The 11,080-nt window shown below is 42.4% G+C and overlaps 1 protein-coding gene across 1 annotated transcript; it reads right to left on the bottom strand.

The window, feature by feature from the left end:
• Positions 1 to 497: 497 nt before the first annotated feature.
• polr1g (RNA polymerase I subunit G) lies at positions 498 to 4,153 on the bottom strand. Its single transcript, XM_076281630.1, has 3 exons — positions 3,903 to 4,153; positions 3,400 to 3,535; positions 498 to 1,328 (listed from the first exon to the last, which is right to left on the bottom strand). Exons 1-3 carry the CDS (start codon positions 3,961 to 3,963, stop codon positions 608 to 610), a joined length of 918 nt encoding a protein of 305 aa, XP_076137745.1. The 5' UTR covers positions 3,964 to 4,153; the 3' UTR covers positions 498 to 607.
• Positions 4,154 to 11,080: the final 6,927 nt, after the last annotated feature.

Genomic DNA, 11,080 nt, shown 5'->3' with positions numbered 1-11,080 from the left:
TGGATGCAAGGGAAATGAATGCGTCAGAGAAAGCGAGTGACTGCTGCTTTTAAACATCGACGGTGGAGGTAGGTGCGTAGGGCTTTTGCTAGCGCGGAGGTGGGGGCGCTAAGGTTCTGCTCATTAGCAAACAGGACCATACCCCGGTGCAGTACAGGAGGATGACAACGAGCGCCAACTACACGACCCACTACAACCGAATGGGAAGAGAAGAGACCATCGTTTACTAAGCATTCTCGCCATCTTGTGGTGTAAGACACGTACTGCACCTCTATTTCCTATGCAGTTTTTGCTATGACAGGGTTATAGTGTTCCTTTGACTCATTCGGGGGGTGAATGATACTCTAAGTCAAGTAGGCATTTGACTTAAACAAACAAACAAAAAAAAAAAAACAGGGATCAATTTCACTTAAAAAACGTACAATCCTGTCCCTCAATGTTACACCAAGAGGCAGTATGTTTTAGCCTTGAAGAACGAAAACAACATTTGATACATATTTCTATTGAATGGGTCTTCAATATTTAATTATGCCACATTATTCACATTCTCAATGCAACACGTGCATTCTTAATAGTGTTTCAGAACACTTTCAAATATAGTAGATGTTTACATGGCCATAATATCAGTTTTAATTTTCTTCTTTTTCTTCTTTTTATGTACAGACTCAGAGTCCACTTCATCTCTGTCCATGGGCTCCTGTTTGACTCTTACACAGGGGTCCACTACCCCCTCCACCTTTTCTCTCTCTCTCTCTTTATCCTTCTTTTTCTTCTTCTTTTTCCTCTCCTCCGTCACCTGATCAGCCATCATGCTCTCGTCCAGCGGCTCCACCTTCACGGCCACAGCAGCAGCTTCTTCCTCCTCCTGCTCCACCTTTATTCGTTTCTCCTTCTTCCTCTTCCGGGGCGTCTTCTGACCGTGGTCCGGCTCCGTCTTCACCGGCCGGACGGGCACGGTCGCCTCCTCGGCCACCACCACCTCCTCCTCCTCCTCCTCCTCCTCCGTGGGGGCCGTAGCAGGTCTGCTGCTCCCAAAGGGGAAGTAGCGCTGGCGCAGCCCGTCGGGGAGCTGAGGTGCTGGGGCAGCAGGGACGGCAATGGGGCCCTGGTTGGAGCTGCAGTCTCCGTAGCTCTCGGAGACGTTGAGCACACCGGAGAAGGCTGGGGCGCACAGGTGGGTGTCCGGCTGGCTGGGGTCGCTGGTTAGAAGCCGGAGGCTCGTGGAGGTCGAGCGTCCCCCCAGCACGCTGAAGATCTGCTGGGTAGCGCCGGCCTTGCCCGTCTTAACCGTCGTCAGGCCCACCAGAGGCAACTTCTTGCCGGAAAGACTGGGTATGGAGAGACAAGTATGAGTTAGAGTTAGGTAGGCTTGGGTATCGAATATCGAGTATTGGTTGGAACCGGGACTATCTTTGCGATTTTCCCGGAATCGTTCAAAAGTTTAAATTTCGATTCCTAGTTTCGATTCCCAGTCCGCCGACCTGAAGAAGAAACGGCTGAACACCAACGAAGAAGCGCATAGTTTAATAGAATTAGAAAATAGAAAATTCATGGAGAAGGTCAGACTATTTCATTCAGAAAGCAGGGTTCCCGCGGATCCTTAAATAGTCTTAAATACAGCTGAATTTTCGAAAGAGAGGTATTAAATGTGCGTATGGGACCGCCAGCGAGTGCAAGAGAGCGAGTGATGTCTCAATCCAGTTTCGTGTATTTAAAAAACGCAATTGTATAAGTGACTAGGCTATTAGGCTACGGGAGGAAGTGTAGTGGTTGCAGAGTGAAGATGTTTTTCACGGGTGTGGTTAGAGTGAAAACAGTAATAATACAGTAGGCCTATGTACAAAATAATATGCCTGACGTTTTCGTGGTGTAGCTGAGGCCAGAGAGATATACAGGTAGCCTACGTGGAATGAGGAAGCCTACGGTAGAATGAGCAAGAGAAAGAAAGAGCAATAGGTTGGCCATACGTTTGAATTTAGGCCGGACATATGGATTTTAAAAGCCCTGTCCGGCGTCCGGCGCAGCCTCAAGCCGGATGCTCATTTGTTCTCCTTTTTGGAGTTGCGCTTGGCATCTAAAATCGTTGCTCGGACGCAGCATCGTTTCACAAACTATGGACGCGAAGACTGTTGGTCAAATTATGTGCAGTGTTTCGCAATTAGGAGGAAATACTTAAGTTGATCTGTTTGCATCTTTCCAGCGTGTACGTGTTGCTTGCCTAGCCTAGGGAAGAAAATATCTGTCTAAGTTATAATAGCCTACATGTAATATCTGCCAGCAGCTTGCTTGCCAGCGTTTCCCAGTAGGCTAGGCCTACTTCGCAAAAGTTGTGAACTACCGCATATTTTTTGAATGTCGGCGACTGGCTACATAAAAACGTGTGTTCATAATACGTGCGTGCTTGAGATGAAACCAGCGGTTTTCAGCAGGATCATGCGAGGAGGACCTGTCTCTTAATTCATTTAAAACAAGTCAATGGTTTTACAATGTTTCAGTCAAGCTTTGGTTGGTTTAGATACAACTGGTATGCAAAGTAATGTAAAGTAGTGGATTAACTTTAATTTGCTGTGCTGCATATTGGACAATAGATGCACATAGTAAATTATATAAAGTAGGCTTATTCAAATATGTAAATAGCTTAGTCTAACTTTGAAAAAAATATTGAAGGGAATCCAGTCCAGTGCACATGTCTTTGGCAAGTAGCCTAGGCTACTACAGACACAGGTGAAGAACAGTCAGCCTCAGCAGTAAGCACAACCAGATATGTACAGCCAGCTTCAAAAGCAAGCAGCCCAGACCCTAAAATTGGGCATTTATAGCTTTGAAGGTAATTCACACACAATTATTTTTCTTTCGCCAAAATATATTTGGTAACTTCTGTAGACATCCAAAATGGGGTGGGGGTTAAAATTAGTAGGAAAAAAAACTATTGCATAAACAGTCATATATATCTTTTTGCCGTGTTATAGTCTTAAGTTTCATTTAGATGTCTTGAAAAGGTCTTAAAAGTCTTTAAATTTGCACTTGGAAAATGTGCAGATACCCTGAGAAAGACCGTTGGTTAGCTAGCTCATTTAAAATATCCTAAACGTTTTTTGACCCAGCCTCTTAAAAAAATCGGAATCGAGAATCGCTAGGAACCGGAATCGAAATAAGAAATCGGAATTGGAATCGGAATCGTTCAAATTCAAACGATACCCAACCCTAGAGTTAGGGCTACTCAAGGACTAAGCACCAATTAGATAGACAGATAGATCGGAGGATATACATGGGGCCCTGGTTTATATGCATGCAAAGTTGTCAAGATTACATTTTTATTTGTTTCTACTAAGACAATTCTAAACACCAAAAAACATTTCTGTCTCATGGGAGCACAAAATGCCTGTTTGAATGTCTCACCTGCGAGGATCGAAATTAACTGGGGCCTTGATGAGCCACAGCTCCATGTTTTCGTCGAATACGCTCCGTCTTCTTGCACTTTGGCATGGGGCGTACGACACTGACGTGAAGTCTTCTGGACACTCATACCTCGTACCTGTAAACCGCACGTAAGTGACAGCGAATATGAATAAGCTGTGTGTAGCATATACATAAGCCATGTAAACCCGTGGCATGTCAACATGGTCCAATGTATCCTCTTCCTAGTTAAAAAATTGCAGCGAACCTTAATCATGCAAAACCTATGCTCATGTGATGTGAACTTCAGCAAGCTTGCTAACAAGCTACATATCGTTTAATGCGAGATTGTCACTGAGCATTACTACATAACAACTGCTAAAATATTATTTACACATTTCCAAAACTTTGACAATAGCAGGTAAATTAAACTGAACAAAACTGTATGAGGGAGAGAGAGAAGGCATTAACCCTGCTAACATTAGTATACCATGTTAGCCACTCACGTTTAGGTTGTTGTGCTTCGTTTTCCTCATCGCTGCTGCTTTCTGAAATGGCTTGCGACATGTTTATAATAGAATTAAAATACAACGTAATGAGTATTAGTTCAATCCGACGCGTAAATAAAGATGTAACTTCTTTCCATGGTAAACCACAAAACAGTGAGCCACCAACACACACGTGTTGTAATTGTGACCTCTGCCCTAGGAAGCAATAATCACTGTCCAATCAGAGACTTCGAAAACACAACACACTCTTTAACAATTCTATACTTTGACACTAGATGGCGTGCTACGATAGGTTATTTCAGAGGCTCTGGGTTATTTAGATAGATAGATAGATAGATAGATAGATAGATAGATAGATAGATTTTTTATAAATTACCAGGTGTACCTGTGTTACCCAGGAGACACTGTAAAATTACTATGTAAGATCAATACTTTACAACTTACAGCCAGTTTTACGGGTGGAGGAGGGTGTCGATTTTTTTTGTCAAAGTTCACAAGACCATAGCTCAAGAACTAAACCATGTAGGAGGCCAATATGTTTTGTATAGCATTGATGTACAAAGTAAATAACCAAAGGCAAATTTTGCTCTGACGTGATCACCTGAGAGTACCTGAGCAGGGGTCGGGATATTCTTTTCAATTTCAGTGATTCAGTGATTTCAGTGGCAATGGTGCATTTTGCCCATGTAGGCCTACAGGGTGGGACATAAAAAAGAAAGATTAACAGACAAGTCAAATTGGTGTTTTTAAAAAGAAGGGATCATGGAGAATAAAGAAAAAATATTTTAAAAAATCTTTGTACATTCCCACAAGGTGTTGGGGTGCTCTGGCAATGAGATCCAAAATTGATTTTCTTGATTTTCAAAATTGAATTCTTGAATTTCCCCTTGAGGATCAATAAAGTATCTATCTATCTATCTATCTGTCTATCTAAATGATTTTTCAGACTTGTGAGGTCTGTTGTTCAGACCCTGAAGGAATTTATTTTCTGTGCATTGCTTTTTGTGAGAGTGTTTCTATGTATCTCAATAAGGAAAATAAATGAAGAGCCTATGTCGAGTACAAATATGTCTTCGGAAGGCCTAAACAGAGCCCAGCCAAAAACTCCAATAAAATTTTGATCAACTTTGAGGGACAACTATGACCATGCAGGATCATCCAGACCAAACGTGATGATTTTGCTACATACAATTCTTATTTATGTACCAGCAGGCAAAATATGAGCCTCCTACGTGGTTTACAGCCGTAAAATTAAATTTTACAGTGTGTTTCCTGGGTATTATACTGTAGGTACACCTGGTAATTTTTTCAGAATTTTTTGAGACCTAAGTGCGTGGGCCCTGGTTGAATTGACGTGGAATGACCCATAGGCTATCACTGCACATATGTAACAGGCAAAAGTATAGGCCATTAGAATATGGACAAACCAGCAAAACAAATTGAGGTTTAAAAACAAAACAAATAGATATAGCTGTCCACCACCAACACCCCCTTCACTGGAAATGATGTGGAATCTGTGGAGTTGTAGCCTACAGTATTAGGGGTAACGCTAACAACAACCACTAGGTTGTTTTTTTTTTCCTGTCAGTAGCTTCAATCTATCCCTGTATCCCCCCAATGTTCATAACAATAACAATAAAAGTGGTATTAAATGGTTTCTAGAGTGTTGATGAGTGTACATATTGTGAATGTGGATACTACAGTGTGATTTTTAAATGGTAAAAGTTGCAATTGGTGAATAAACTCTTTTGAGAGGTGGACAAACTCTATTTCTGAAATGTCAGAGGTGGGTAAACTGTGCTTACTTGCATTTAGCCTCCACTACATCCCTGAGTGACAGCCTTCAGCATGTAGCCTAAAATGTTCTGCCACACCCCTCTGTCCAAAGCAGACTGTGTGAACTCAGCTGTGTCAGGAACTCCTCTCTTTACGGTTGCAAACACTTGAAAGCACAAAACAAAACTCATCAAAGACAACAAATGCTAATGAAGGCATGACGAGAGAAATCAGTTTTGGAACATCTGTAACCCCCCCCCCCCCCAAAAAAAAAACAAAAACAAAAAAAAAACCATTCAAATGTGTTTTACATTTTACATTAAACTGACTCCCAAACATTCAAATGTGTTTTACATTAAACTGACTCCCAGCTTTTATAATAAAGTCCTTTCAGGGCATGTTTATGTTCTTATAACCAATAAAATAAAAGGCACAATTTAAATGGCTGTGGTCTCACCACAGACACTGCCCGAGGCAGCGCTGTGGCCTGATTGCAAGAGAAGCGTGGGTAAGCAGGACGGTCCGTGAACGAGGTCGAGGCGGCCTTATAGGCATTGGATCACGTAGATGGAATTCTCTTACCCCTCATTCGATTCTCTTACCCCTCAGCGTTTATTTGCTCAAGTTCATCTCTGGTGAGAGTCTGTGGGAAAATGCTGAATGCTGCAATGTACAGTAGAAATATTATTATGTAATCAGAAAAAAAAACAGGCTTGGATGGCTAGCCCTGGCAAGCTAAGACAGATAACCCCCCCCCCCCCCCCCCCCCACCCTTTCAACACACACACACACACACACACACACATACACACATCATGATATGTTCAAAAGCATCTGACAAAACAGGCCTATGCAGGGAAGGGCAACATGATACAAGTAACTCGATATGGTGTGACTAGAAATAACACAGATGGATCCGAATTCCAGAGAAACCTGCAACAACAGAAAGTCCTCTTCTCACATATCAACAAAAAAAAAAAAAAACAGAACACCAGAAACACCAGAAATAGCGCTGCTCCATAAAGCGAAAATAGTGCAGAAAAAGACGATGCTAAGATTGCGGTTGTGTAGTGGCTTGTGGAGAATGCAGGGCCTTTATCTTGTCCTTGTTTATTTTTCGTGGCCGTGCACAGTGCAGGGCAGTGCACAGTTGTTTACTATTCTCCCTCTCCGCCCGCATTCCCGGCAGTACAGCGCGTCCCGTTCAGCGCTCAGCTCTATACCGTGACCAATGTGATTATTAACAACGACGCAGCACACGGGAAGCATGTCATTTACAACAGCATCTTAACATTATGTGCATATTTGCATATTTTATCTGTTGAATTATTTGCGAGTGTTGAGAGACATTGGAGGGTGGTCTGGGGTATGTCGCTGCTTGTGGTTCCAAAATGCAGTGGTCAGGCCAACGGCCTGGCTCCCGTGGGCCGTTGTGAAAGCGCTTCGGTGTTAGGCAGGTAATCAGACAAATGAGGCCCCCTCGGGACATTGCATAAGGCCAATTCAAAACGGATTAATAGTTCTGGGAAACCCCGTCAAGCTGCGGGTCAGAGGGACCTCAGCGCCGAGAAGCTGGCCCACAGACCAGCTTAATGAGGTCCACTACTACATACTGGACTACAGGCCATCTTAATGATGTCCACTACATACTGGACTACAGACCAGCTTAATGAGGTCCACTACATACTGGACTACAGACCAGCTTAATGATGTCCACTCAGGGGCGCAGCTACCCATTTTTTGAGGGGTATGCAACAACAAATTGGCGCCCCCCCCCCAATAAAAACAAACAAACACAAACAACTAGTAAAAGTAAAACAAGTAAAACAAAAGGCTAATAATGTATTACATATTATTATGTTTTAAGAAATTCTGCCAATTTGAACTTGAAGTAGCCTATTGTTAAATGTCGCATTGTCACTTTAAGAGAGTCTAAACGGTTCTCATGACGTCCTTTTGCCAGCTGTTGCTCACAAAGGATAAGACTGATTCAACTTGTTTGCGCCACATTGACAGCACAATATTAAGTTATTACAAGGAGTCTTCATTGTTAGGAAATGGAATCATGTAATGAGTTGTTGTGACATTTCTGTTTGCAGTTTGCCATTAAAAGTGCAGTATGAGCATGGAAGCCACCTAGCTATCTGAATGGAATATAGGCTGTTTGGCATATGCTTAGCAAACGCTAGTTAGTCTGGTAACATGAATAACATCAGTGGCGCAAAAAGTGGGTATGCGCTATATGCGGTGCAGAACCATGGGGGCGCCAAAGAGATGGTAAAAATAATAATAATAAAAAAAATTATATATTTGGTGTATTCTATATGTAGCTACGTTTCTGCATTTCCTCAATGTTAAATAACATTTTAGAGGACTAACAGGCTAGAGTAGGCGCCCTATCTAATAAGATTCTATCATAGAATTTTGACATAAAAGAGGGAGTGGGGGCGCCGTGAGCGCTGAGTGAGCAGGTACAAGTAGTGAGTTTTCGTCTATGGAAAAAGATGGATAAAGCAAAAAAGCTGTCGGGGGCTAAAATAGAAAAAGAAAGGGAACATGAGATGGCATGTCATGGGATGCGACAGTAGTTAAATAAGTGGATGGTGAAATGCAACAGGTAGGATTTAAAGTGTGACGTCTGTGCCTGGAAGCACACGTTTCATGTTCATGTTATGAACATGAAACGTGTGCTTCCAGGCACAGACGTCACACTTTAAATCCTACCTGTTGCTTTCATGTTCATGTCCACTCCCTCTTCTATGTCAAAATTCTATGATAGAATCTTATGAGATAGGGCGCCTACTCTAGCCTGTTAGTCCTCTAAAATGTTATTTAACATTAAGGAAATGCAGAAATGATTTAGAAACGTACAACAGTAGCTACATATCGAATACACCAAATATATTATTATTATTATTATTATTATTTTTACCATCGCTTTGGCGCCCCTATGCGCCGCATATAGCGCATACCCACTTTTTGCGCCACTGTGTCCACTACATACTGGACTACAGACCAGCTTAATGAGGTCCACTACATACTGGACTACAGACCAGCTTAATGAGGTCCACTACTGGACAGTTCTCCTGCCTGTGCTTTTGTTTGCTGATAGTGTGTGAGTGGGTGAGTGTGCGTGTGAGTGTTTTGTGATTAGGCCCTGATGTCCTTATAGTTAAGACCGTCCCTGTGGTCTTCTGGTGCATGTTGTTGTCATACACACACACACACACACACACACACACACATGCATACACATTCTCTTGCTCCCATCCCCTCTCTCTCACACTCCCATCCTCTCTCTCTCTCTCTCTCTTTCTCTTGCCATTCCCATCTTTCTTTCATGTTTCATGCCCCCCCTCCCCTTACTCTCTTCTTTTTCTCTTGACTGCCATGGGCTCGTATCCTCCCCTCCTCCCTTTTTTCATCTCTTCATCACTCTTTTTCTCCATCCATCTATCCATCCATTCATCCATCACTTCTGTCCTATCTTTCTTCTCTCTTTAAATCCAACCCGTTTTTTTCTTTCATAATCATACATTCTTCATCTCTCTCTCTCTCTCTCTCTCTCTCTGTGTGTGTGTGTGTGTGTGTGTGTGTGTGTGTCCATCAGTTCGGGCCTGTCGGTTCAGTAGTGTTGTTTACTTAGGGGAAGGGACCATGGGAAATGTGACCACATCCCGACTCTGTCTCCTTCGTTCCCCTGCAGCTGGGAGCGTGTCTTCCCACCACCCCGGCGCTTCTCCAGACGGGGCCCCCTGTGAGGCCCCTGACGTCAGCAGGGACATGACAACAATTGGACCCCTTCGGGACCCGGCTCTTGCACGGCACACCAGAACAACAGCAGCGGCTTTATAAAGGATATTTAAAAACTAAATTAACAAAAAGTTGACATTGTTCTTCTGTGAAACACTAACTGGTTTCCCATGTTAGGGCCAGAAATAGTGAGAAGAAAAGTTTGATATAATGGTACCTGGCAATAATTGTCTGTGTCCTTTCCTAGAAAATGATGCCGTGAGCTGTATGTTTAGCCTTATGTGGTTGAAGCTGCAGTCATCTGAGGATAAAACATTGGAGAGACTTTTTTTTTTAAATAGTGCTTTTTCAAAAGTGTTGCTCCTACTTTTTGGCCAGAAGTTTGGGGCGTATGTGTGTGTGTGTGTGTGTGTGTGTGTGTGTGTGTGTGTGTGTGTGTGTGAGAGAGAGAGAGAGAGAGAAAGAGTGTGTGTGTGTGTGTGTATGTATGTGTGTCTGTGTGTGTCTGTGTGTACCTATAAGTCCCTACAGTGAACTTCAGTTGTTGTCTTAGGACACATCCGTTGTCATAACCTAAATAAGCAGGACCCCAACTGTATACTGTTTATGGCTATGCTCTGTAGAGGAAAATGCCATTACTGTCATGCATATGCTGTGTTTGTGTAATCCCATGCAATTTTATGATGTAAACTTATTATATTCTGTACATAAGAGGGATCTAACTGGCTGACTGTTACTTTTGTTTGTTATGCACTGCTAACAGTATTGAAATATTGTCAGGGACTGGCCATCTTTCCAGGAAGTCAGCATTTCAATGTAAACTTGAAAGGGATAGACACTGACATTTAAAAATATCACAGATAATAAGCAAAATGTCTTGAAAATGATATTTGTTTTATGTAAAAAATATGAGTTTGTGCAGCTTTACTTTACTTTACTAATTCTAAAGGTTTTGTACCTTGAAGTACCGCATATCTCTGCTGCTGTTTTGCTCAAATTCACTGCTGTAATAGGATGCAAATTAAAACCTCGTTGAAATGTACAGCAAGGTGAGCAGTTGCAGTTCTGTCTGCAGCGGGATTATTAAAATGCATTCATGGAATCAGTCATGTTGTCCTGCTCCCTGCTGGCATAAATCTAGCTTTATATTTTCCATGTTAAATAGCACACAATTTATCCTGGTGGGTGGCAAAGCAAATTGAAGTACAACATGCCCTTCCGGAGGCCTGAGAGATCCTCTAGACTTCAAACTAAACTGCATCCCACGGGCTGGGCAGCTAGGGGAGACAGAACAAGGAAAAGAGAAAACATAATTTCTTGTAAAACTAAGTGGTCCCTGTGGAGTTCAGGATATTGCTGTGGGAGTGCTCTTTAAAGCAAAAAAAGAATGGACTTATAACTGGAATTTCTTTTTTTAAATAACGCCCACTTAAAATCAGCGTTAATCGTCCACCAGGTTTGTTCAATTCAAAAGGCACAACTCAGTTTTGATGAAGGGGCAGTTTTTGTCTTTTGATGTTCACTTTCATCCCATTCTGCTCTCACAAAAGATATTAAAGCATGACATCGGGGAGATCAGAGAGCTGAACTATGCTGCAATGTGCTGAGTCATGCATTTTATAATGGCCTTGTCTCACAGCTAATCG

The sequence above is a fragment of the Alosa pseudoharengus genome, unplaced genomic scaffold, assembly GCF_046254945.1.
Source record: "Alosa pseudoharengus isolate Yale_2024_CS ecotype anadromous, Long Island Sound unplaced genomic scaffold, YU_APseudo_1.1 YU_APseudo_1.1_scf_13, whole genome shotgun sequence".
NCBI classification, from domain to species: domain Eukaryota; kingdom Metazoa; phylum Chordata; class Actinopteri; order Clupeiformes; family Clupeidae; genus Alosa; species Alosa pseudoharengus.
The sequence above is the reverse complement of the archived record's forward strand: the minus strand, read 5'-3'. Positions and strand labels throughout refer to the sequence as shown.

Coding starts and splice junctions, on each gene's coding strand:
- polr1g (XM_076281630.1), bottom strand. CDS start 3,963: ATGTCGCAAGCCATTTCAGAAAGCAGCAGCGATGAGGAAAACGAAGCA. Junction 3,536..3,902: donor CGAAGCACAACAACCTAAAC/GTGAGTGGCTAA, acceptor TGCGGTTTACAG/GTACGAGGTATGAGTGTCCA. Junction 1,329..3,399: donor GTTAATTTCGATCCTCGCAG/GTGAGACATTCA, acceptor CTCCATACCCAG/TCTTTCCGGCAAGAAGTTGC.